We start from the raw sequence: 26,347 nt of genomic DNA on the forward strand, positions 1-26,347 counted from the left end.
CCCCTCCCCACCTTAACTTCCGGCTCCTCCTCGCTCCTACCGGGTACTTCCGTTCCGGCTCGCCAAAGAGTAGGCTTTGTAACTTTTGGAGTTCCTTCAAACTCTTTGTTTATCTTAAAACATCTCTGAAGTCTAAGCCCTCAAACTACCAACCCTCACCGGTAGGGACACAAAATATTGGTCTCATTGTTTCCTCGGGACCTAAAACGATCCTGCTAAGCCTGATGGGAGTTGTAGTCTTGCTAAACGATCCTTCCGCTAACTGCGGAAGGTCACGCTGAAAGGAAAGGAAATGAGCTAGCACGACGCGCAAAGGTTTCTGGGAATAGTAGTGCAGAAGCCCCTCGGCCCACAGGGAGAGCGTAAGGATGACAGAGACCAAGGAACTACAGCTTCCAGGATGCCTTGCGGCTATTCCTTTCACCCTCTTCATCCCCTCTCGCGACCGTCCCCTTCGGCCCCTTCTCTATGTCGTACAGCCTGTTTAGAAAGGCTGGTCCGGTGGCTGAGCCTGGCGCTGTCCTGAGAGGGAGGGCTCGGTGTGGAAGAGGTGAGGGTGTCCCAAGCCCGTGTCTGGGCCGCGTGTCTAGTTGAACCCACCCTTTCCGCACCCTTACTCTTTCCCTGTCTTCTCTGAGGCATCCTTACATTCTCACTCCCGACCTGATTCTTCTGGTCGGGAATATTCTTGGGAGTCAGTACGCTCGAAGCTGGAGCTTCCAGTGAGCCTCAGCAGCTAGTTGAGAACGCAGCGTCTGGTTCTGAATGAGCATGTCCCCTCCAGGCTCTGGCGTTTGCCGTGGATGCCTGGCTTCCTGGAGGTTCCTCTTGTAGCCTAGCTCAGGTCACCGTTCCTAAACATCGCCTTGAAAACCTAGCCTAGCTTCGAGTAGCTGGTTTCTACAGTTCCCCGAGGCCAGGAGCGCCTTTGTTGTGGGGTTTTGTTCTTGTTTTTGTTTTGTTTTTCTTTTTACGGGTCTTGTTTTTCTTTTGTCATCTTCCTGTTCACCTCTCTGGTCTGTCGCCCTACCCCCGTGGGCTCTCAGGAACAGGTGACGATAAGATCAAACCTCAGAAGCATTTTAAATCAACGTCGAAGCACCCCTTTTTGTCTGTCACTGAGAACATTGTACAGGATTGCTTTATGCCTTAAGAGTTAATAAATGGTTATCATTTTACTTGCCAAGTAAATCAGTCTCTTTTGCTGCTACAAGTACAGTTTGACACAAAGTATCCATTGCAGTAGTCTGGTTAATGGTCCTAGAAATTCTCTCGTAGGGTAATTGTTTTGTTAGGCACATTTGTGCTTCTTTGTAAGTACCACTGTAAAGATCTGCTGTAGTTTTCCCAAAAGTGGAAAATAAAAGGAAAAGGTAGAAGGGCCATGAAAGGCGGTGTAGAAATAGTCTAGGGGCCAGAAAAACCTAGATTGTAGCTTGGACTCGAAGTGATTAGTAAAGTTGTTTTCCTGGTCCGTGGGAAATCCCCCTGGCCCACCCTTTAGGATTGCTCTGAGAACAAAAGAATGACAGTTATTTATGAAATTGCACACAGGCCAGAGACAAGTATATGTTCTAAACACACCTTCAATATTTGTGGCCTGGCTTAGAATTTCTTTTAATTTTTAGGATTGCTTTTTAAATGTTTTGTTTTAGGCTAGGAATTTAGCTTAGTGGTAGATTGCTTGACTAAAATGTGTGAGGCCCAAAGTTCAATTCCTACCACTGCAAAAAAATAAATAAATTTCTCTAGTTTTAGCTGGGAAGTCATCCCAGCACTAGGGAAGCAGAGGCAGAAAGATCTCTGAGTTCAAGGCCAGCCAGGTCTACATAGGGAGCGAGTTCTAGTACAGCCAGAGCTACACAGAGAAACCCTGTCTCGAAAAACAAAACCAAACACCAAAATATAAATAAATAAAAAGTCTCTAGTTTTATCTAAGGTACCATTTAAGATTAAATAATAAAAGCTAATATAGACACACATTAACTTTCTGTCAAGCAGTAAGCACTTTGCATGAATTTTCTAGTTTAGCCATTCTTTTTTGTTGTTGGTGGTGGTGGTTTTTTTGAGACAGGGTTTTTCCATGTAACAGCTTTGGCTGTCCTGGCACTTGCTCTGTAGACCACGCTGGCCTTGAACTCACAGAGATCCACCTGCCTCTCTCCTGAGTGCTGAGATTAAAGGTCTGTGACACCACTGCCCAGATAGTTTAGTCATTCTTATAAAGCAGGCTACCTGTTTATGCCCATTTTACAGGAGATAAGACATGTCAGTAAGGTATTGGATAACTAAAAGATTGTAAGGTTAAATGTTTATTTTCTGTTAGGCATTTTGTTAGGTTTTCTGAATACTATTAACTCTTTACTATAAGCCAGTAAGGCAAGATAGTAGTTCTGCAAGGCTTAGAAACAGAGCCATTTACCTTTTGATTCAGACCCTGTAGCGAATTAGGTGTGGTGGAAATTTTGGTGTTTAGTTATTGGGTTAAACCAGTTTTCACTCTTATCCAGTTTAGTTCAAAAATCTTGTTTTTGCAGAACAATACCTAATTTTAGAGCAGTTATGAGAAGAATTTGGGATCTCTTGGCTAATCTTATATATTTTCTTTCCTTGGTCATGCTCCCAAAAATTTGCCCCACAATTGGCCAAAATAATCATGAGTTGATGATGTAGGCAAGATAATTCTGATTCTTTTAGTTGCACATATGCACATATAGAGCATACAGGGAAAGAAGGACATTTGTTGGCTATTACCAACTATAGTGTTCCCAGAGCTTAGAAGAGTTTCCAAAGTTGGTACTTGGTAATTATATGTTAGTAAATGAATTCACTTGGATGATCTCCCCCCCCCCTTTGGTTGTTTGAGGCAGGGTTTCTCTGTGGCTTTGGAGGCTATCCTGGAACTAGCTCTTGTAGACCAGGCTGGTCTCGAACTCACAGAGATCCACCTGCCTCTGCCTCCCGAGTGCTAGGATCAAAGGCGTGTGCCACCACCACCCGGCTCGGCTGATCTTTTTATGTTCTGCAAAATGATGATAACTCCTTAGAGCATTTGCCTCACTTACAGTATCATCCCCTTTGCTTAGGTACCCTAGCTCTAATGTGATCCTTTAGGAGGAAGGATGTCCTGCACTTTTTATAGTTCTCATAACACAATAGGTGTTTTAGGAATGAATGTTTTTGTCTAATTGGAGCATGTAATATGATCTGACGAGTCGGACTCTACAAGATTCTTTTATACATCCCTTATTTCTGGGAGCGGTTAGTAGTATAACACACGTTGGAGAGATCCGAAAGAGATCCATGTCTATCTTCCTTTCCCTCCAGATGAACCGGACAAAGGGTGATGAGGAGGAGTATTGGAACAGCTCCAAGTTCAAGGCTTTCACGTTTGATGATGAAGATGATGAGCTCTCACAGGTAGGTATCCACAAGTCATACCTCACTCCTGATGCCTCTCTGAAATCTCTCCTCATCTCTAGTAGGCTCATAATGTCAGGTAGATCTTCAGTGTGTTAGTCAGCTTTTTCCCCTCCCGTGAACACTCAAGATAATCAACTGATCCAGAGAAAAAGCCTTATTTTGACTCAGTTTTCAAGGCTTTAGATTACGGTTGGTTAGCTTTGTGCTTTGGACCTGGGATAGGCGGCACATTGTGGTGCAATCACATGATAGAACAAAACAGCTTAACTTATGGCCAGAAAGCAAACAGAAATAGGACAGCGTGGGGACCCAATCCCCTTTGTGAACACCCTTCCATTGGCCCAAGGGTCTCCTACTGAGCTCCACTTCTCAGGTTCTGCCGCCTCCTCATAGAGTGTCCCTGAAGATCAAACTATGGGGATCTTCAAAATCCAAACTATATAGTAGCCTATGTGATGGCTCAGCCAGTAAAGATGCTTGCCACAAACCTGGTGACTTGAGTTTAGTCTCCAGAACCAACTCCTTAAAGTTGATCAAAAGGAACTTGAAGAGGAAATGGCTTATTTCAACATACAACTCTGGTCACACCCCATCACTGAGGGAAGTCAGGGCCGGGACCTGGAGGCGGAGACTGAAGCAGAGGAGGGCTGCTTACCGGCTTGCTTCTCCTGCTTTCCTGTAGCGCCCAGGACCTCCAGCCCAGGGGTGGCACTGGCCACAGGCCAGTCAGGTGGGGCACTGGCCACAGGCCAGTCAGGTGGGGGCATTTTCTCAACTGAGGTTCCCTCTCTTTCCAAGTGCCGCTAACTTGTGTCAAGTTGACATAAAAGTAGTCAGCACTGCCTGTCCTTCTTGTGCAGTGGAATGACACACCTGTACATACACATGATACACATGTGTACACATACACTAAAATTTGAAACAGATACAAACTACAGCAACCTTCATGGAGAGAAGCCTTTAAAAAGGAGCCGGAAAGACTATAAAAGCTAACTTTATCCTTCTTACTATTACCTTAAAAACACACACACATCTTTTATTCATGTGATATAGTTTGTTGTTGTTATTGCTATCTCTTTTTCCTTTCTTTGGAACAGGGTCTCTGGTACCCAAGGCTGGCTTAAAACTTAATAGATAGTTGATGAAGACCTTGAACTTCTGATCTTCCTTCCTCTGTCTCCTTTTTCCCTTTTTTTTTTTTTTTTTTTTTTTTTTTGAGACAGGGCTGTCCTGGAACTCACTCTGTAGACCATGCTGACCTCAAACTCAGAGATCCACCTGCCTCTACCTCCCGAGGGCTGGGATTAAGGGCATGCGCCACCACCTGGCTCCTTTTTCATTTTTTTTAAAAAAATATTTTATTTATTTATTTATTTATTATATATACAACATTCTGCTTCCATGTATATCTGCACACCAGAAGAGGGCACCAGATCTTATAACTGATGGTTGTGAGCCACCATGTGGTTGCTGGGAATTGAACTCAGGACCCCTGGAAGAACAGTCAGTGATCTTAACCTCTGAGCCATCACTCCAGCCCTCCTTTTTCGTTTTTAAAGAATTTTTATGATATGTATTTATGTGTGTTGGTGTGTTGAAGCCAGAGGATAGCAACCTGTTCTGTTCTCTCTTTCTACCATGTGGGTCCTGAGGATTGAACTCAGATCATCAGGCTTGGTGGCAAATGCCTTTACCTGCTGAGGCATCTTTTTGGGTTCCTGTTTTTTTTTTCAGTTTCTCTCCTTTTTATCACTTCATCTTTTTTTCACAGGGTCTTGCCATATAACCCTAGCTGACCTAAAACTCACAGAGATCTACCAGCCTTTGTCTCTTGAGTGATGGCATTAAAGGTGTGCTGCTAAATCCACATGCCTAGATTTTTTTTGTTTGTTTGTTTTTTAACCGAAAATTTTTTTTCTCTTATTCCAGCTGCCTCCATCTCATGAGTGCTGGTGTTATAGTCATGTACCACCACACCCAGTTTATATCATTGTTATTTTTGAGATGGAATCTCAAATTCTTGAGCTCAAGCCATCTTCCTGCTTTTGTCTTCCTGACAGTTAGAACTAGAGGCACTCATCATTGTACCTTGATAACTTGTTTTTGAAAAATGACCTGTTTAGGAATAGTCAGTTTTGGAGAAGTGAATAATTCACCCAGATTTGCAAACAAATCATAGTTAAAATATCATTAGAATTCAAAAGTGACATTGAATATTCCACTGACTGCAATGCCAATTGATTTCTGGGTGAGATTTAGACTATAGATAGGTATTGGCAATCACTGAGTCCCAGTAGCTCAGCCTTCTTGGTTATCAGTGGGACAGGAGGGAAGTGAGGACTGCCAGACTACTACTTCATGTCCCTCTACAGTTAAAGGAATCCAAACGGGCAGTGAATAGCCTTCGAGACTTCGTGGATGACGATGATGACGATGACCTGGAGCGAGTCAGCTGGACCGGAGAACCTGTGGGAAGTAAGCTGAAGAGGCCCCTTGTGGGCTTCTTGTCAGTAATAAAGGCTGTACCTCTCTCTGTCCTCGGTGCTGGTCAGAAATAGCTCTGATATTCTCCAATGATGCAGCCTGGAAGTTAGTGGCAGGCAGAGCAATGTGGAGAAACACAACAGTGATGCATATGTGGCTTTCTGGATCTGCTGTCCTGGAGTGAATGCTTGGATGACTACTTCAGATTCACGGGTGCTTATTAACATTGCAGATTCCTAGGCCATATGTGGTCATATTTGGGAGCTGTTAACTTAAATAAAAGAGCTGTTAAATCATAACATGTTGGCATAATTACAGCTCTTAGCCAACATGTTTTAGTTATATAATACCACTTAGTTTCTTCATAGACTCTTTGGGTAATAAAGTGTGATTTAGAAAACAAAGAAAGGGATTGGCTGGGCATGGTGGTGCATGCCTTGAATCTCAGCACTTGAGAGGTAGAGGTAGCCAGATGTCTTGAGTTTGAGGGCAGCCTGGTCTACAAAGCAAGATCCAGGACAGCCAGGGCTACCTGTCTCAAAATAAAAAAAAAAAAAAAAGAAAAGAAAAAAAAGTGAACTAGAAAAAAAAAAAAAAAGCCACAACACACACCTGATCTGTTACATTAGTTACTTTAATAATTGCTCAAGAAACAAGAGAGGCAGAAATCTTTCCATGTATCTGAAGGCTGTTTGGATCTCCTTCCATTTATTCATCCCTTTGTCAATTTCTCTAATGATTAGCCTACTTGATTATATCATTTCCGGCTTCCTGCTGGCCAGGGGACCAGGGCCTATTTTTTTTTTTTTTTTTTTTTGAATGTTGGGTGTCAAGGATGGACCTGGGTGAGGCTTACTTAGTTCCTACCATCCTGCAGGTATCTCATGGTCCATCAAAGAGACTGCTGGGACTAGCGGGTCAGCCCCTGAAGGGCGTGAACAGCTAAAGGGCCGAAACAGTTTCTACACACAGCTACCCAAACCTACTTCTACCTATTCCCTGAGCAGCTTCTTTAAAGGTAAAGAGTGGTGGGTAAGGAACAGGGACGTCCTCTGCTTTCATCTGGAAAATACTTGGGCTGACGTTTTCATTGACCATGGAATTCCCATTTGAGCAGGCAGCTTAGTACAGGAATGGGAGGAACGAGAAATTCCCAGGCATTAGCCTGGATTTGTAGAACACGAATGAAATTGTCAGCCCTGTGTCAGGTACTGAAGAAATTTACCTAGGTCAGTAGTCCTCCTCGCCTTTTATGCCATCCTCTGGGGAGCCTTTGTGTGCCCCTGGTGGGAATGTGTAGTTGTGCAGCCACTGTGGAAGTTAGTGTGGCAATTTCTAAGAAAGTTGAACACAGGATTAGCATGTGAACTAGTGTCACTTCTAGGTATTTAACAAAAGAATCGAATGCAGGCACTTGAGCAGTTTGTATGCTGATATTTGAAGAAGCATTATTCACGATAGCCAAAAAGTGTTTATGTCCATTTTGGGCTAGAAGGATAAGCAAAACATGGAATACAGATGCAATAGGCTGTTACTTAAATGGGAATGAAAGATACATGTTATAATAGGGATGGACCTTAGGGAATTATACAGGGGTGTAATAAACCACAAAAGAACAAATACTGTATCACCCCACTCATGTTGATAGACAGCTCAGAGAGACAGAAGGCAGAATGGCAGGTTCCTCCAGGCTGGGGTGGAGGAGTGGAGAGTTACTACTGCTCACTGGCTGAGAGTTTCAGGGATTCTAAAGGTTCTGGAATTGAATGGTGGTAGTCATTGTAGGACAGCATGAATGTACTTCATGTTAATGAATTCTCTACTTAAAGATGATGAAAGCGGCAGATTTTGTGCTTGCTTCGGCAACACATGTACTAAAATTGGAATGCTGCAGAGAAATTAGCATGGCCCCTGGACAATAAAATTGGAATGCTGCAGAGAAATTAGCATGGCCCCTGGACAAGGATGACATGCAAATTCGTGAAGTGTTCCATATTTTTACATTTTATAAAACAAACAGAAAAAGAAAGTGGTAAATTTTATGTTATGTATATTTTACCATACTTAAAATATTTCTCTCTGACCCTTGTTTTACTAGGACATCAGATTTCTAAAGTTGAATAAAAGATTTTTATTTTGTTTTTCTGTATGGTGTTTTGTCTGCATGTATGTCTGTGCACCATTTGCATGCCTGCTGGCCACAGAAGCCAGAAGAAGGTGTTGCTACCCTTCAAATTGGAGTTACACATGTTTCTGAGCCACCATGTGGGTACTTGGAATAAAACCCTGGCCTTCTGGAAGTGTTAAGTGCTTAGTTAGTTAAGTGCTCTTAACTCTGAGCCATCTCTCCATCCCGGAATAAAAGCTTTTTAAAGCCGGTTTCTCCATATTGTATAGTGAGGCTCTATGTGCCCCATGTCTTCAGCCAAGTTTGGGTGGTCTGACTTGAACTATTGGCATCTTCCTTCTGTGTCCTTTCCTTCAGGCAGAACTAGACCTGGGAGTTTCCAGTCCCTTTCTGATGGTAAGCATGGACCCCTTTTCTTGATTGCTCTGGGAGATGTTGCTGATTTAGGGTGCAGCTTAGAGAGTCACCGGGGATGGGTGGTAATTGGATAAGTAAATTAACTTTCCTCTGAATCTAGAGAAAGTGTCTGGTGCTAAGTGAGAGGTAGAAGTCACATAGGTTCCATTGCTGGGGATGACTGCTAGGGCTGCAGTTCTACTTTGGCCATGGAGGTACCCAGGAGACAAAAAGTTGTGTTGTCCTTGTTTGTTTTTTTGTTTTGTTTTGTTTTGTAAAGAGGTTTCATTGGGTAGATAGCACAGTGGGTAGAGAAACTTACATATTGACTGGTATCTTATCATGAAAAGACACCATGATGAAGGCAAAGCATTTTTTTGCAGCATTTTTTGTAAGAGGAAAGCATTTAATTGCAGCTTGCTTACAGTTTCAGAGGTTTAGTCCATTATCATCATGGCAGGAAACATGGCAGCATGCATGGCACTGGGAAGTATCTGATCCATAGGCAGAGAGACTCCGGAAATGGCATGGGCTTTTAAAACCTCAAAGCCTGACCCCAGTGACACACTTCCTCCAACAAGGCTACACTTCTTGTATTTTTGGTTGTGACCCTAGCCTTTAACAGCTGAGCCATCTCTCTAGCCCAAGGCTATACATCTTAATCCTTCTAATCCTTTCAAATGGTGCCATTCCCTGTTGACTAAGCAGTCAAATATATGAGCCTATGGGGGCATTCTTATTTAGACCACCATGACTGGATGACCTGAGTTTGATCCCTGATCTCAGAGTTGTCCTTGACCCCCACTCTTGGTACCTGCATATGTGTTTACATGCACAGGCATAGACACACACACACACACACTGCGTGTGTTTAGGAAGCAGGAGGGAAAAGAATGATAAGAAACAGGCTGCAGAGCTGGGTGGTTAATTCCAGCACTCAGGAGGCAGAGGCAGGCAGATCTCTGTGACTGTGAGTTCGAGGCCAGCCTGGTATACAGAGTTAGTTCCAGGGAGGAAAAAAAAAAAAAAAAAAAACCTAAACTGGCTTCTGGTTCATTTTCAGCTCTGTCAGACACACCTCCCAAAAGTTATGCTCCAGAGCTGGGGAGGCCTAAAGGGGAGTACAGGGTGAGTTACAGAATTTCTCTTCCTTTTCCCCTTTATTACTTACTTAACTTTAAAATTACATTTATTTATGGTGTGTGTGTGTGTGTGTGTGTGTGTGTGTGTGTGTGTGAGAGAGAGAGAGAGAGAGAGAGAGAGAGAGAGAGAGAGAGAGAGAGAGAAAGAGAGAGTTGGCTACATGCCAGGTACAGGTGTGGTGCTCAGAGGACAACTTGAAGGAGTTGGTTATCTCCCTGGGCCATTGGGTTTGGCATCAAGTTCCTCTCCTGGCAAAATCATGTCATTAGCCTTCATTTTGTTTTTCTGAAATCTGGTCTCCCTCTGTAGTCCAGACTAGAGCCTGACACTCACCACATAGTTCACGCTGGTCTGGGATTTAGGGTAATTCTCCTGCCTTAGTCTTTCAAGTACTGAGATAGTAGTTGTGCCAATCGTGTTCAGCTTAAGTTATATCTTAATATTAGTACAACACTTATTCTGTATAAAGTACCTGGCTTAATTTCCCCAACTCTAAGCATCTGTTACAGTCATGTGTCACTGAATGACAGGGATACATTCTGAGAAATGTGTTGCTAGGCCGTCTCATCTTTGTGCAAACATAGGGTGTTTTACACAAACCTAGATGTGATAGCCTGTATTCTATACCTATTACTTTGTGTGGTGCTGTACCCATGGGATATAATGACAGATGTTTGTGTATGTAAATGTTGAAAAGGTATACTACAAATACTAGGAAGGGGCTGGAGAGATGGCTCAGCGGGTAACGAGTGCTTGCTGTGCAAGCATGACAACCTGTATTTGGATCCTTGGTGCCACATAAAAAGCCACCGATGGTGTATGTTTCTGTAATCTCAGCACTGCAGGAGGCAGGGACAGGAAGATTTCTGGGTTCTGCTGGCTCTCAGCAAAGCTTGTCTTATCCATACCTGAGATGGGGAGGGTGGATTGAAGAAAGAAACAGACGAGAGACAGAAGATAGAGTCGGGAAAGCATCCAGTGCCTACTGTACTGGGATCCACCTAAGTTTATTGTTCAAAGTTCTTATATTCCCCAACCAAAAAGGGGGCAAGGCAAAAGGACTTTCTTAACAATGATACAAGGAATAAACACATATAATTACTTCCTTAATTCTCAAAACATCTAATAACCACACTTTAGATCAAACCTGTTGTTATCTGGTCTTGAGGATTAAGACATCTGATAGCCACATCTTAGATCAAGTATTCTATTATCTAGGTAAGACATACAGAGATCACATCTTAGGCCAAACATCCTTCAGTAGCCACACCTTAGACTTTTAGGTCTTAGGCTTTTAACCTTGAAAGAGCAAGGATAGGTTTGAACTCTCAATGTAACAGAGCCATTTCTATGGGCCCTGACACATAGCTGAAAAACAGCAAACTCCAGGTTCAGTGAGAGACCCCCGTCTCAAGAGAGTATGTGGAGAGTTGGTAGAGCAGGACATCTCTACATATGTATGCATGGGCTCATACACACACACATGGCTGTATCACACCCACACCCACACACTACTAGACAATAGGAAACTTTCAGCTCCATCTTAATCTATTGGACTGTCATTATATATGAATTGGCCAAAATGTCATTATGCAGCACATGAATGTATTTCAACTTCCACTTATAGGTGAGAAAACTGGTCTTACAACAGCAGTACTTGGTTGGGTTCTCTCAGCTAGGAAAGGATAGAAGTTGGACTCAAAATCTGAATTTTTCTGACAGTCCAGCATGCTTCCTTGCCCTTTCTGCTGCCTTTGGGAGTTTGACTTGAAACTGTGTGATTGTCACTGTAGTCTGGGATGGTGGAGGTCAGATTCCCACAGAGCATACTAAACAAGCAAATTGATTCAAAGGGAACAAAGTATATTCTAAAATCAAAAAGGAGCCGAGTGTCAGATATCTCTCCATCTCTTGGCTAATGATACTACTGGGGTGTGAGATGGGACTGGCTGCATATGGAGTTTGGAACCCTGAACTGGTAAGCAGAAGGTCCTGGGCTTTGTTATTGGTCTGTCCCTCTTTGGTCCACCTCTTACTGCTATGTCACTCTTACTCTAGTTCCTGCGGGTACTCAAACAGGCCCATTCCAGTTTTATGTTTTTGATTTAATTCTTTCCTACAGAATATTTCTGCCATAGGTCAAAGATTGAATTTGAAGCATAGACCTGGTACACTAGTAATTCTGAGCCCTTAACATATGATTCATGTGTTGCTAATATTCCAGGATTATAGTAATGACTGGAGCCCCAGTGATACAGTGCGACGCCTCCGCCGGGGCAAGGTAAGACACTGAGGAGAAAATTCTTATAGAATTCTGTGGCAAGGTGAGTAGCGTGTTCCCACAGGAAGGATTTCTTTTTTCTTTTTTTTTTTTTTTCTTTTTGGGTTTTTCAAGACAGGGTTTCTCTATGTAGCAGCCCTAGCTGTCCTGGCACTAGCTCTGTAGACCAGGCTGGCCTCAAACTCCCAGAGATCTGCCTGCCTCTGCCTCCCTTTAATCTGCTGGGATTAAAGGAGTGTGCCACCACCATCCAGCTACAGGAAGGATTTCTTGACTTCCTCTCCATTTCCCATTTCTGAATTGGAGTAGTTTTCAGGAGCAAAGCAAATCCGCTAAGGTTAGAAGCCAGCTGCAATGTCTTTGACTCTCTGGGGTTTGGAGTTGCTTTGCCAGCATAGAGGGAAAACAGTGATGGTTGAGAGTAGCTATGTAGAGTAGAGCACACCTGTAATCCTAGCACCTGGGAGGCTGGGGCAGGAAAATGGCAAGTGTAAAGCCACCCTGAGAAGCGTGGCAAGTTTGAGGCCAGCCTGGATGCTTTTACCTCACCAGAAAGAGAGCCATACATTGTGAGTTAAGTTTTGTATATGGTGTGGGATAATTGTTGATGTTCTTTTCTTTCTTTTTTTTTTTTCCAAAAGATTTTATTTATTTATTACGTATACAGCATTCTGCTTCCATGTATATCTGTACACCAGAAGAGGGCACCAGATCTCATAACGGATGGTTGTGAGCCACCATGTGGTTGCTGGGAATTGAACTCAAGTCCTCTGGAAGAGCAGTTAGTGCTCTTAACCTCTGAGCCATCTCTCCATCCCCTTCTTTTTCTTTTTTAATATAGATCCCAAACTTTCTTAGCACTGTTGGAAAGACTTTTTCTCATTGAAATTTGGGAGTATATTTTTTGAAAGTCAGTTGATAATTTAGTGGCAGTCTTTCTTGGGTGAAATTCTAGGAAAGACAAAGCTAAGGTGACCGAGAGCAGAAGAGTGCTTTGGTGGGCTAGGAACTGGAGGGCATTAACGTCAGCTTGAACAGAGGGGCTGTTTAAGGGTGATAGAAGCGATCTGTGTCTCTGTTGTAGTGGCTAGAAGGATGTAGGCACTTTCAAAGCTGAGCTATAAACTTGCATAGGGCAAGTTTTATTGTATGAAAATTACATATGAAGAAAAAGTGAGTGATTATCTGTTGGCTTGGTCAAGACTTGAAGGCATCAGCGTCCTACAGGACATCCCATTGAACTAGGTAGGGTATGGTGGGACCTGCAGGCTTACAGAGCCCAGAGACCAGTGTGTGAATGTAGAGGTTCTCTCTGGATGCTTCCTTTCCCTCGCTATGCAGTGACAAGGGAATATGGGCAGCGGTTTTCCTTATGTATTCTTTATGTGGTCTTACTCTGCAGGTCTGCTCCCTGGAACGATTCCGCTCCTTACAGGACAAGCTGCAGCTCCTGGAGGAGGCAGTAAGCATGCATGATGGAAACGTCATCACTGCAGTAAGTGTGATGGTTGCTATCAGTTGTTCAGTAGCTCCTGAAAATTCAGCCAAAACTGGCTTCACAGTGGTTGCCTATCAAGAGCCTGGTTTTCTCTCTGAGGCATAGGGTTCTCAAAAAGCTATGCTCCTGACTTATGCATTCTATGTGGAACTGTTCATTGTGACCAGAAAACAGAAGGCTGCCTGCTCTATGTTATGCAAAGTATCATGGCAGCAAAACTGTGTGAGAGTAGTTTCTCAGCCAGTATGGATGGACACAGTGGGCTTAGGCATTTGGACACCTAGGACACAGCTCATTTCCATCCTTTCCTCCTGTCCCACTGAGAGGGTGTGCTCTGCCTGCAGTGATTTGTTGGTGGACTTTTTCTGTCCCGCCAGTCATCTCTGTCCTGCCAGCCAGCTCCCAAATAACCACACAGAGACTTATTATTAATTATAAATGCTCGGCTGATAGCTTAGGCTTGTTACTAACTAACTCTTACATCTTTAATTAACCCATATTTCTTACCTATGCTCTTTCACGTGGCAGTACCTTTTTTCAGCACAGCATGTTCATCTCCTGCTTCTTCTGCATCTGGCTGGTGACCCCTGTGACTCCTCCCTTCTTCTTCCCAGCATCCTCTCGGTTTGGCTCTCTTACCTTAACTTCTTCCTGCCTAGCTATTGGCCAGTCAGCTCTTTATTAACAATGACAGCAACACATCTTCACAGAGTACAAAGGGATTATTCCAGAGCAGTGATTCTTCACACATTGCTGGCCTCGTTCCTAGACATGAGGTAGTCAGGGCAGCCTTTGCATGTGAAAGAATTTACAGTACTTGTCTCCTTTCCTCTAGGTTCTGATCTTCCTGAAGAGAACCCTGAGCAAAGGTGAGTGTGGTTTGAAGGAAGTCTCTGCTCAGCAACACCTGTGGCTTTTATATCAGAACTCACTAGGATCAAGTGTGGCTCAGAGACAGCTGGGGTGGCCTGTGACTTAAGAGGACACATCCTAAGGACACATCCTAAGGGCAGCCCTCAGGATGGGGGCTGTATTAGCTACAGGCAATGGGCTGTATTGTTGGGAACACTCGAGCAGTTTGTTCGAGGAAGTGAGAAGTATCCGCTGTTAGTGTTATTGAGAACTCAAAAGGCTGACTGTGTAGCCATGTGTTGCTTTAGAGCAGTGGTTTTTAACCTGTGGGTCACATATCAGATATCCTGTGTATCAGATATTTACATTATGATTCATAACAGTAGCAAAATTACAGTTATGAACTATCAATGAAATAATTTTATGGTTGGGTCACCACATGAGGAACTGTATTAAAGGATTGCGGCATTAGGAAGAGTGAGAACCACAGCGCTAGAGCATAGAGCTCTTGATGATGGTGGGTTGAGGTCAGAAAGAAAACATTAGCTTTTGCTGGGCTTTCAGGTGATGCTTCAGATGTGTGAGTGGAGAAGCCAGTCTCAGACTTGAGTTCTAGGTAGCGTTACTTCTTTCTCCAACTAACTTCTTCCTACATGCAGAGATCCTTTTCCGAGAGTTGGAAGTACGCCAGGTCGCCCTGAGACATTTCATTCATTTCCTTAAAGAAACAGGGGACCAGAAGCTGCTTTTAGACCTCTTCAGGTAAGATCTGGGCTTCTGGTCTATGTAATGTATTAGGTGCATTTTCAGATCACTGTGGGGGGAGAGGAACTGCAAGGAAATTGAAGACACTGTCCTTTTCCAGAAACACCTAGAAAACAAACTCTTGACATGTGTTGGGATAGTTACACCACCATACAGTCTGGCAGCATAGCAGGGTATTAGGGATCAGGGCCCATAGTCAAACATACCTGGACTGTGTGTGTGTGCTGTTATGTGTTATCCTGTTATTTTGAGCAAGTCACCAGACTTCCTGAGAGTGGGCTTTTCCCCTTGTAAAATGGAGATGGTGGTGTCTCCCACACGGAGTAACGAAGACTGAAGTGAGTAGGCCAACATGAATCTGTTGTATTAATCAGTGTTTGCTAAGCATTTTCTTCTAAAACCCTGGATTAAAGGGCCCTCCTTTTGTTCAAGTGATGCCAGTGAGGAGTAAAGAAGGAGCTATAGTTTATCAGTCAGGATTCCCCATGGAAGTCTCATACAAGCATTAGGATATGGGTTGCACTAGGAAGCTAGGTGAGAGGTGGCTGTCTGCTTGGTGGCCTTTTCCTTCTCATTCCACTCACTGGGGATGAGTTTTTGTTCTTGGATTAAGCTGTATGCATGTCTTATCCCTTCCTCAATGTCAGTGAAGGTGTTAGTACCTCCTTAGGTTTTGTGGCCCAGAGTAACTCATTTACTGTGTGGCCAGAACAGTGATGAGCTGTCCCCAAAGACTGATGTCGGAAAGCAGTTTACCTGGTTAGTCAGAAGGAATCTGCCAAAGAACACGTGCTTACAGAGGCAGGCTGTTTGCTCTCTCTGGCCTTCCTTTCCAGTCAGGAAAAGTCTTGTCAAGCATCACTTCGGTGCCAAGGCAGTGTTTGTTAATTATGGTCTGCTCAGAATAAGGAGGAAACAGAGATCAACTACATTATTCTCTACATGAATGAAATAAAGAATTGTGTAGAACGCCTGTTTCCAAGGTTGTTTTGACAGAAAATAGTGTTTTAATTTCGAGTAAAGAAGGAAACACACAGGTGGCAATGGGCTAGGGCAGTCTGTTTAAGTTGTTGGTGTCCTGCCCTGCCTGTTTCATTTGGTTAGAACACAGGGAAAAGTAGATCCATAGTCACCAAGTGTTCTGAAAGGGTGGAGATGGAAGGAATGTAAGAATAGGGCTTACTGCTCATCACATAGAGATGATGAGTGGAACTGTGTTTCTTCTAGAGCTTGTCGGAAGTGCCACACCTCAGTAGATTAAACTTTCCTGCTTCCTTCTGCTTTCCCCAGGTTCCTAGATAGAACAGAAGAGCTGGCGGTAAGTGTGGCATGTGTTTCTGTTGGGAGTCTGTTTACCAGGCAGCTAAGCCAAAACCCAGCCTAGCCGCCAAGCTCTCCTGCCAATTGAATTGTTTCCTTTTCCTTGTTGGTTAGAAGACAAGTGTCCAGGAAATGACACTGCCCACCATATTCCCCAAGCACATACACAATCCTCTATAGTCAAGGAGAACTCTCTGAGAGTAAAGAATTGGAGTTTCTAGAGCATAGAAAGTCTACTCACAAGCCGGGGAGAAGGATCAGTGGATAAAGTGCTTGCTATGCAAGCATGCGACCCCTAGTTTGGATCCCCAGGACCCATATAAAAGTTGGGTGCTGTGACTATGTATCTGTAAGCCCAATGCTGAGGCAGTGGAGAGGAGAGGATCCCAGAGGCTTGCTGGCCTGGTAGTCTCACTTCAGGTGTGATGAGAGACCCTGGCTCAGAGGATAAGATGGATGGACTGAAGAGACAGCTCAGAACTTTAAGGGTATGTATTGCTCTTGCAGAGGACTGGAATTCTGTTCCCAGCACCTATGTCAGGCAGCTCATAACCACCTGTAACTCCAGCTTCAGGGGATCTGATATCTTCTGCTCCTCAAGCACCTGCACTCAAGCATGTGTGTACACGCTTAGAATAAATCTATAAAGAGATAATGTGGAGAGCAATAGAGAAAAAACAGATATTGGCCTCTGACTCCTACACATACACAAACACAGGCAAGCGCGCACGCGCGCGCGCGTGCGCGCACACACACACACACACACACACACACACACACACACACACACACACACACATTCACTTAGTGCTCTCCCTCACTCTTCCCTCTCTCCGTGTGTGTGTGTGTGTGTGTGTGTGTGTGTGTGTGTGTGTGTGTGTGTGTGTGTGTGTGTGTGAGATATATATGTATGTATGCCCCTCTCTTTGTGCTCTTATGTATGCTTAGACAAGTGCTATACCTCTGCTAGCTCTGTTCCCTCTTTAAATTCCTCTGGTTTTTTGTAGCTAACCCATTATCGAGAACATTTAAACATTCAGGACCCTGAAAAGCGAAAAGAATTTCTTAAGACTTGCATTGGGTAAGTATGGAGAGAAGCAGTGTAGTCAGGAGAAGACAAAAGGATGGAGTGGGTGGTTTGGAAGGGAAAGGCTAACAGTGAATCGTCCCCCTCAGTGGCTCCCAAATACTCATCTCCAGCCAAGCTTTTGCTGATTGGAGCTAACCTGGGGAAAATGGAGCGAGATAGACTCTTTCCTAACTCTGAATGTACAAGATTTGAAAGAAAGACTGTCTTTTGTTCCGGGACTTTGTGGCTCATACGTCCCCTTCTTTTGGAAATAAAATTGGTGGTAATTTTCTTAATGACTTAATGTAATAAAATTCAAAGGTGACAACTTTTTATGGACCTCGTATGTTTGTCACGTTGCCAGTTGTCTCAGGACTGCTGTTCTAGTGCAGGCTTTCACCCCAAACACAAATCCTCCATTCAAAACAAATGGAACCCCAGATGTTCCTGTTCTTCTGATGGGATGCTCACTGCTCTGGGAAGTGACTCATTTTATTGTTGCCCTGCCTCTGCTATAGGAAAGGCTTCCTTAAGTTAAACTGAAATGTGCTTTTCGGTATCTTTCCATACAGTCTCCCAGAAGCCCCTGCTTCTCAAGGGCCAGTGTTCACAATTGTTTTAGCCATATCCTCATGGAAGGATTTCCAGGGTCACATTTAGAATGTGCTTGTCAGCTGGGCAGTGGTGGTAGTGCACGCCTTTAATACCAGCACCCAGGTGCTGAGGCAGGTGGATATCTGAGTTGGAGGCCAGCCTAGTCTAGAGTTTTCTAGGACAGCTGGGGCTACATGGGAAAACCCTGTCTCAAAAAACAAAAAAATTAATTTGCTTGTCTATGAAATCCCTAATTTTAATGTTACCAGATAGGTAGCTGTGGCTAACACTTACCAGAGACAGTAATTGATTTCAGAATTTTTCTGCAATGATTAGAGGAGCAGGCAGCATTGTCTAAAGCAGTGGTTCTCAACCTGTGGGTCACAACACCCTTTTGGGTCACATATCAGATATTTACATTATAATTTATAACAGTAGCAAAATTACAGTTATGAAGTAGCAACAGTAATAGAAATTTTATGGTTGGGGTCACCATGAGGAATTGTATTAAAGGGTCACAGCATTAGGAATGGTAAGGATCACTATTTTAAAGGTTGGATTTCTGAACTGAGGTTAAAAGGTGCCTTTTACTGTCATGTACCTCAGCCTAGCTTTGAACTTGCTATGTAATCAAGAATGACCTTGAACTCCTGAACCTTCTAGGTCCATCTCACAAGTGCTGGAATTATGTACATGTATATCTGCTAAAGACATAGTTGTGAAGATGGGAGTCCTTGACATTTATGTAGATTGGTATAATCTTTGAATATTTGCCAACCTATCATTGTGCTATATAATTAAATTTGCTTTTTATTACTCTGCTCTAAAAATAATTAACAGATTGAGTAGAGTTCAGCAAGGCCCGGCACAGAGCTTTGTGGGCAGTTGATGATGGGCAGTGTCTGGGCAGCTCACCAGATACCCAACTCCCCAGATAAAGCTGATTCTTACTCAGTCCACAGCAACGTCACATACAATTGCATTTGAAATAGAGTATATCATGTAGCCCAGGTCGGCTTTGCTATTCCAATTCCATGTCCCCACCTTGGGAAAACTTGGATAACAGGTTAAACCACCTCACTCCGTCTATGCAGTACTGGGGATTGAACCTGGGGCTTTTTGCACGCTGGGCAAGCCCTGCACCATCCAAACTACATCCCCAGCTCCAGATGGCAAACTTCACATTGCAACATCCAGCCAGGTCTACTCTGTTTCCTGCTTTTCTGTCTCAGGATGATGTAAAGTTGCATTGAGATCAGACATGTTAAAAACCGAGAGCCTCAGAAGGGTTTAGTGGTCATTTGGTATCATTGGGTTTGTTTTGCTTTTCACATAGAAAACGGTACTAACCTTGTTGCCCTTTACCAGTTTGCCATTTTCAGCAGAAGATTCTGCACACGTACAAGACCATTACACGCTCCTGGAACGCCAGATCATTATTGAGGTTGGACCCCTTGTCCCTGCTTTCTGCACCCAGCATGTCGATCACTCCTTTGTTCTGCTCATGCCATTTCTGGCACAGCCTTTTCTTTTCCCTCGGAGTTTTTCTTGATTGTTCTTAGACATCCTTCTTCCTCTTCTCTGCCGCTAGCCTGGAAATATTTCCTTTTCCCTCTTTATTCCAAATTGCTTGTGTCAACTCCACTGCTGAAATTTCTCCCCTCCCCTGTCTCCCTCCCTTCCTTTCTTACTTTTCTTTCTTTCTTTTTGGTTTTGAAACAGGATCTCATAGAACCCAGTCTGACCTAGAACTCACTATGTAATAAGACCACAAATGCCTGATCTTCGTGTGTCCTCCTCCCAAATACTGGAATCACAGACAGGGAACACCAAGCTGAAGCTTTTGAAATCTCTTAATTAAACTTAAGATCTATGATTCATTTATGGATTTTAGTCCTTCCTGGGATATCCTAAGCAGTTTCTGTGTTTTTCTTTTTTGCTTCATTCCTATGGTGGGAAACATGACTTCTGTAGTAGTTAGTAGACTTTTTTTCCCTGTCTTTCCCCATGGACATTGTTCCTTTTTTCACTTGGCTCACTCCATCACAGGCAAACGATCGACATCTAGAGTCTGCAGGACAGACTGAGATCTTCCGAAAGCACCCCCGTAAAGCTTCCATTCTCAACATGCCACTGGTGACAACGCTCTTCTACGCCTGCTTCTATCACTACACCGAGTCCGAGGTACAGGCGGAGTAAGCATGGAGCATTGTTCAAATCCACTGTTGTGAGGTATTGTCAGTGGGCTCCTGGAGTTTTCAGAAATCACCCAGAAATTTCTCAGGCCCTCACAAGAGTGAGCCAAAAGGGATAAAAGTTTATGAGGGTTTGTATGGCCATGTGTGGCTGGCATGATGGCAGAGCAGCAGTGGCATAGAGAACAGTGTCATGGCTTGCTTTCTATTTAAAAATAATAATAATAAAAAAATTATGTGGATGGTGTTTCATTTGCCTGCATGCATGCCTGGGTGCCAATGCATGCTTGTTAGCAATGGAGGCCAAACAGGATATCTGATCCCCTGGGACTGGAATTACAGATGATTGTGAGATGCCATGTGGATGCTGGGAATTGAAGCCAGGTCTTCTGCAGGAACAGCTGGTGTAGAACAAGTTCTGATTGGTCTTAATAATAAAAACCCTGAGTCAGATATTAGGGCATGAAAGCTGAAAGATCAGAGAAGCAGAGCAGCCAGCCACTAGAGTTCTTACCTCTACATAATCTCCAGACCAAAAAGAGAATGAGCTCCTGTCTCTTCTTGCCTTATATTTCTCTCTCCACCCAGCCATATCACTTCTGGTCTGTCTGTTGAGACCTCCAAGACCTCTATGGTTAACTAGAGGGCTGGAGAGATGGCTCAGGGGTTAAGAGCACTGACTGTTCTTCCAGAGGTCCTGAGTTCAATTCCCAGCAACCACATGGTGGCTCACAACCATCTGTAATGGGATCTGGTGCCCTTTTCTGGCCTGCACTGTATACATGATAAATAAATCTTAAAAAAACAAAACAAACAAAAAACTAGTGGCTAGCTTGGCCCTCTGATCTTCAGACAAGCTTTATTTGTTAGAGTACAAACAAGCCGGTGCTCTTGACCACTGAGCAAATTTGGACTTGACTTAACCCTCACAAATATGCTCTGTCTTCCTTGGATTAGCAGGAAATGGACAGAGCACTGTGCTCCCCAGTCTTCTTCCAAATGGAGTAGGTTGTATTGTTTCCATTACACCTGATGGAGACTTTCTCACAAACTGATCTCTCTGTTTAAATGGTTTGCAATAAGACACAGAGTCTGTGTAATAGAAAAGAAAATGGGGCTTTGGGTGATGTCATTAAAGTTTCTTCTCTTTCATTCTAGGGGACCTTCAGCAGTCCCATCAACCTGAAGAAGACTTTCAAGGTAGCATTGCATTGGCTCTTTTGTAAAGTAGTGCCAGAGTATTGCATGGAATGTGTGTTACCTGGTAACCCTGTACATGTCCAGGGTTAATGGTAGAAAGCTAGGAGTGTGTGGGAAGTGACAGAAAGCTTTAATGTTACTATGTACAGCAGTGTGGAGCTTGGAAGATGGGGGCTATTGATGACTTGAGAAATTCTTTGATTTTTGATGGATGGGAGCAACACCAGTGAATATAGATATTTTTCTAACATTCTAGAGCATTTAGTGGGTGCATTTCCATTTCCTCTTACTTTTTCCTGGTTTCCACTCTTCAGATCCCAGATAAGCAGTATGTGCTGACAGCCTTGGCTGCTCGTGCCAAGCTTCGAGCCTGGAATGACGTCGATGCCCTCTTCACCACAAAGGTGAGTGGACACTTTGCTTCTGAGGCCTTCGGAGAAAGAAGGCCATCATAGGTCTCTCAAATTTCAGGTGCCAATGGATCTTCTTCCAGCCTCCTGTGTTCTAAAATTTTAAATGTAAAGAAAATTTGAAAGACGAGTCTAGTAGCCACTGTCTCTAACTACTAATTTATTAACATTTTACAGTATTATTTAGCTTTTGCTTTTTTTATATACATTTTTTTCTAGAACCATTTGAAAGTAAACTGTATGTATAACATTTTTCCTTTAATAATCAAGCATTTATTTCATAAGTATCACATCTCAGGAAATGTAATATTAATGCAATTATATTATCATAAATATTTGCCATATATACATCACTTTTAAATTAGCTCATTACTGTTTTTAGTTGTTTTTTTTATTTTTAAGATTTATGTGTGTGAATGTACCATGTGGATGGAGTTACTGATGGTTGTGAGCCACAATGTAGGTGCTGGGAATTGAACCCAAGGCCTCTACAAGATCGTCAAGTACTGTAAAGTGTGCAGTATGGTATTTTGATTTATATAATGGAATGATTACTATAGTCCAAGCTAATAACATCTATCCTACATCATCACTAATCTTCTAAAATGCAGTTTTGGTAGATTTCTAGTTTAAGGTATCATGTAGTTAGGTATAGGCTTCCTGCTGTAGCTTAGAACTCAAGATTTATTTATCCTACTTTATCATATCCTTTAACCCACTCCTATTTTTCTTTCTCCTGAAAACCAATGTTTTGTTTTTTTAAAGATTTCTTTATTTATTATGTATACACACACCAGAAGAGGGCACCAGATCTCATTTTAGATTGTTGTGAGCCACCTTGTGGTTGCTGGGAATTGAATTCAGAACCTCTGGAAGAGCACCCAGTGCTCTTAACCTCTGAACTCTCTGCAAACCACTGTTTTCTGTTTCTGTGTATTTGAAATTTGGGGCTTTTTTTTTTTTTTTTAAGCTCTCATATAAATAAGATCATGTAGCTTCTTTCTGTGTCTGATTTATTTCTCAGCATAATAACCTCTAGGTTAGTCCATGCTATCATAAATTGCAGTATCTTCTTAAAAATGGATGCCATTTCATTGTGTGAACATGTGTGTACACACACACACACACACACACACACACTTACACATACCACAGTTTCATTATCTATTTTTCTTTTTCTTTTTTTTTTTTTCTTTTTTTTTGGTTTTTTCAAGACAGGGTTTCTCTGTGTAGCTTTGGAGCCTGTCCTGGCACTCACTCTGGAGACCAGGCTGGCCTCAAACTCACAGAGATCTGCCTGCCTCTGCCTCCCGAGTGCTGGGATTAAAGGAGTGCGCCACCAACGCCCGGTCATTATCTATTTTTCTAATAATAGACACCTTTTTCATAGTTTGGGCTATTGTGGGTAATGCTGCAATTCATATAAGAATGGTGACATTAAATTTTCTTTAATTATATTTATTTATTTTGTGTGTGTGTGTGTGTGTGTGTGTGTGTGTGTGTGTGTGTGTGTAGTTTTTCTTTCTTGGGATTTGTTTGGTAGATCTTTTGCAGTTCTATACAAATTGGTTTAAAATTTAAATATAAATATTTTTTCATTCTAGCCTTGAGAAGTTTCTGGTTTTTCTTCTCATTTATTAATTAGTTATGTTAACTACTAAAGCAAGACATGCCAGTAGAAAAACCCAACACTGTATGCAAAAGTATATAATGAGTCAAGAAGGCTGGGACTGTCCTCAATGGTAGTGGAGTGCACAGGCGGCGTGCACAAAGCCCGGACTCATTTCCCAGCACAAACAAGAAGAGGTTCATCTTTCACTGTCGGCCTGCTCCTACCTCACTGGGGAAAGCACTGTTGTCAGTACTGCCCAGACCTTACTGCAGTTTACAAATGAACGATTCCATGTGCATGTGAAGATGGAAAGTAGAATTTTTTTTTTTGTACTGACAAACTCATGGTGTGTTTGTTACTCATCACTCTTTCCATTTAGGAGCATTCCGCCCTCTAAATATATTCCTTGGTTTTTCTGAAAAATCCATCTCTTGCTATTTCTGCACCCCTCAGCCTGTCTTTCTGCTGTGCTTTTCTCTCTCGGTGTCTCTCCACCCTTCATCCCATCTATCTACATGCTTTTCTGATCTGACTGTGAAAGGCAATCAAGATGAGCCCCGTGTGTTGATGATGTCTAGTCCACCTACTGCTGTCCTTTCTTTCAGAACTGGCTGGGTTACACCAAGAAGAGAGCACCCATTGGCTTCCATCGAGTTGTGGAAATTTTGCACAAAAACAGCGCCCCTGTCCAGGTAATGGCTCTGAAAAGGAGCTAGTGATGTGGACTTGAGGTGTTCTCATTTTCTTAATGGTAGCACTTTGGCTGTGCTGGGCCTTGAGATAGAAAAGGGCAGGGAGGAACACTGCTTTACAAGTACTCTCCGACCTTCTCTGAGGAGCAGCTACTGTGTTTAGCCATATGAAGAACTACACACTGTTCCGATGATGCAGAAAGATTACTTGTGGCAAGCATGTCAAGGACTTTAGGCATGCTCACGACCAGCTTGAGAGCACTGTGGGCTGTGTAACTGGCTGCAGGGTAAGGAGGACTGCTCCTTTCTTCTGAGGCAGCAGGGACGTGCTGCCAAGCATCACCTCATTTCCCACGGCAAAGCCATGGTCCATAATGGCACTCACAGACATTAGGTATTGAATTTACCCTCTGTTAGGACTTATTTTCTCTACCTAGGGAGCCTTGTGTTTTCATCATTTAATCAGAGTACTTTCTCCTACAGATATTGCAGGACTATGTCAATCTGGTGGAAGATGTGGACACAAAGCTGAACTTAGCCACTAAGCTCAAGTGCCATGATGTTGTCATTGATGTGAGTTCCCAAGAAGAGAGCACTGGGTTAGGTCTGGGTGGAGAGTCGGGGATACAACACTTGCCCCAGATCCCAAAATGCTTCCAGCAGTTTTGATTAGATAGACAAAATGGTCTGGCAAGAGTTAGTTTGGAGACTAATACTCCTGTGTTGTTTTCACAGTCTTCCAACTTAATTCTGTCAGCTTTTAGGTCGAATTTGGACACATTGGAACTGAATGGAGCTATATAAGCTCTGTGGCTTTTTCTCCAGCATGGGGTTCTGCAGGTGCTTTACACACATTATCTTACTGTCATCTATTGTCCCTTCCTTGAGCCCAGGGGCAAAGAAACAGTGGCAGAAAGAGTGAGGCCCTCATAGAAAAGGCTGGGTAGGGATTTGATTGTGTTTTGGTGTACAGACCTGCCGAGACCTGAAGGACCGTCAGCAGTTGCTTGCATACAGGAGCAAAGTTGATAAAGGATCTGTGGAGGAAGAGAAGATCGATGCCATTCTCAACAGCTCGGTAAGCATCTCCACTTCCCTCTGGTGAGCCTAGGAGACCGTTCAAAAACAGCGTCAAGTGTAAGCTTCAAAGACCTAGGTGGGTCCACTTATCCTGTGGGCTGAAGTAGCTAAAGCACTGTTTTGTACAGCAGAAGTCACTCTTGAGACATGAAATGATAGAAGAGTAACCTGAAGACCTCAGCATGAAGCTTAGCTGTGAGTGCTGATCATGGTTAAACCTAGCAGATGGTAGGGACTACAGAACACATGATCTGGTCTCGGTATCCAGGCTGCATGTTCCATTGGGACATGGTGGTGACCTGCTTGTTGGAAATAAGAAGGAATGAAATAGATTTAGTTATTTGGGAAGTCCAGCTGGTTATCTCTCACAGGATGAAATCACTGAGCTTTTCATATTAGGAATTTTGACACCTATGCATGGTCACTATTGAATATCTGCGGTAAGAAGGGCAGAGCCAGATTAATGCTCTAAACTGACAGTCTGTAAAATACAGAACAGGTATTTAATCTATCTCTGAATAAATGGTCTCCCACATACTGAAAGGAAAAATCTTGGGGCTAGGGAGATCATTTAATCAATAAAGTGCTAGCCATGCATACACAGGGTTCTAAGTCCAATCCCCAGCACCCACACAGGCTGGGCGTGATGATGGCATGTGCTTGTAATCCCAGCACTAGGGAGGCATTTCCAGGAGGATCCCTGGGGCTCACTGGTCAGCCAGCTAGCCTAATCTAATTGACAAGTTCCAGGGTAGTTAGAGATCTTGTCTCAAAAAACAAGGTGGATAACATCTGGGGAATGATACCCAAGCTTGAACTCTGTCTTTAACACACACATGTACACAGAGAGTTAAAATCAGTCTTTTCTGGTACATGTCTACAATCCTGACCCTTGGGAAGCTAAGGCAGGGAAATCGGAGGTTTGAGATTAGCCTGGGATATACACTTAGTTCCAGGCTATTCTGGGCTACATAGAGACACCCTGTCCCAAACAACAAAACTCAACAGCCCCAATTCAATCCTTATTTTCCCTCTCTTTTGTTGTAGTGATGTGAAAACTGATCATACCTTTGATGTTTGCTTTTTCACAGCAAATTCGATGGAAGAACTAAGTATCATTTGCTGCCCTGAAACCTGCCTCACTTCTTCCTTTCTGCCTATGAAAATAGAGAGCTCTCTTCTTGGAAGAGTCACAGCATTCAACC

The 26,347-nt window shown here is 43.2% G+C and overlaps 1 protein-coding gene and 1 pseudogene across 1 annotated transcript in view; both read left to right on the plus strand.

Moving 5' to 3' along the window:
• The first annotated feature begins 396 nt into the window (after positions 1–396).
• Vipas39 (VPS33B interacting protein, apical-basolateral polarity regulator, spe-39 homolog) overlaps positions 397–26,347 on the plus strand; it is a 26,797-nt gene continuing 846 nt past the window's right edge. The window contains exons 1-20 of the mRNA XM_027418621.2: positions 397–550; positions 3,328–3,420; positions 5,796–5,898; positions 6,785–6,925; positions 8,393–8,431; positions 9,495–9,559; positions 11,799–11,855; positions 13,258–13,350; positions 14,189–14,222; positions 14,865–14,967; positions 16,261–16,288; positions 17,298–17,371; positions 19,322–19,397; positions 20,003–20,137; positions 21,307–21,348; positions 21,663–21,752; positions 23,976–24,062; positions 24,546–24,635; positions 25,036–25,140; positions 26,234–26,347. The exon at positions 26,234–26,347 is cut by the window's right edge and continues 846 nt beyond it. Coding sequence (XP_027274422.1) covers positions 3,328–3,420; positions 5,796–5,898; positions 6,785–6,925; positions 8,393–8,431; positions 9,495–9,559; positions 11,799–11,855; positions 13,258–13,350; positions 14,189–14,222; positions 14,865–14,967; positions 16,261–16,288; positions 17,298–17,371; positions 19,322–19,397; positions 20,003–20,137; positions 21,307–21,348; positions 21,663–21,752; positions 23,976–24,062; positions 24,546–24,635; positions 25,036–25,140; positions 26,234–26,254 — 1,476 coding nt within the window. The 5' untranslated portion in view covers positions 397–550 and the 3' untranslated portion in view covers positions 26,255–26,347. The remainder of the gene's footprint in view (positions 551–3,327; positions 3,421–5,795; positions 5,899–6,784; positions 6,926–8,392; positions 8,432–9,494; positions 9,560–11,798; positions 11,856–13,257; positions 13,351–14,188; positions 14,223–14,864; positions 14,968–16,260; positions 16,289–17,297; positions 17,372–19,321; positions 19,398–20,002; positions 20,138–21,306; positions 21,349–21,662; positions 21,753–23,975; positions 24,063–24,545; positions 24,636–25,035; positions 25,141–26,233) is intronic.
• Positions 7,758–7,907, plus strand: LOC113836036 (annotated as a pseudogene).

Source organism: Cricetulus griseus, chromosome 5, assembly GCF_003668045.3.
Source record: "Cricetulus griseus strain 17A/GY chromosome 5, alternate assembly CriGri-PICRH-1.0, whole genome shotgun sequence".
Classification (NCBI taxonomy): Eukaryota; Metazoa; Chordata; class Mammalia; order Rodentia; family Cricetidae; genus Cricetulus; species Cricetulus griseus.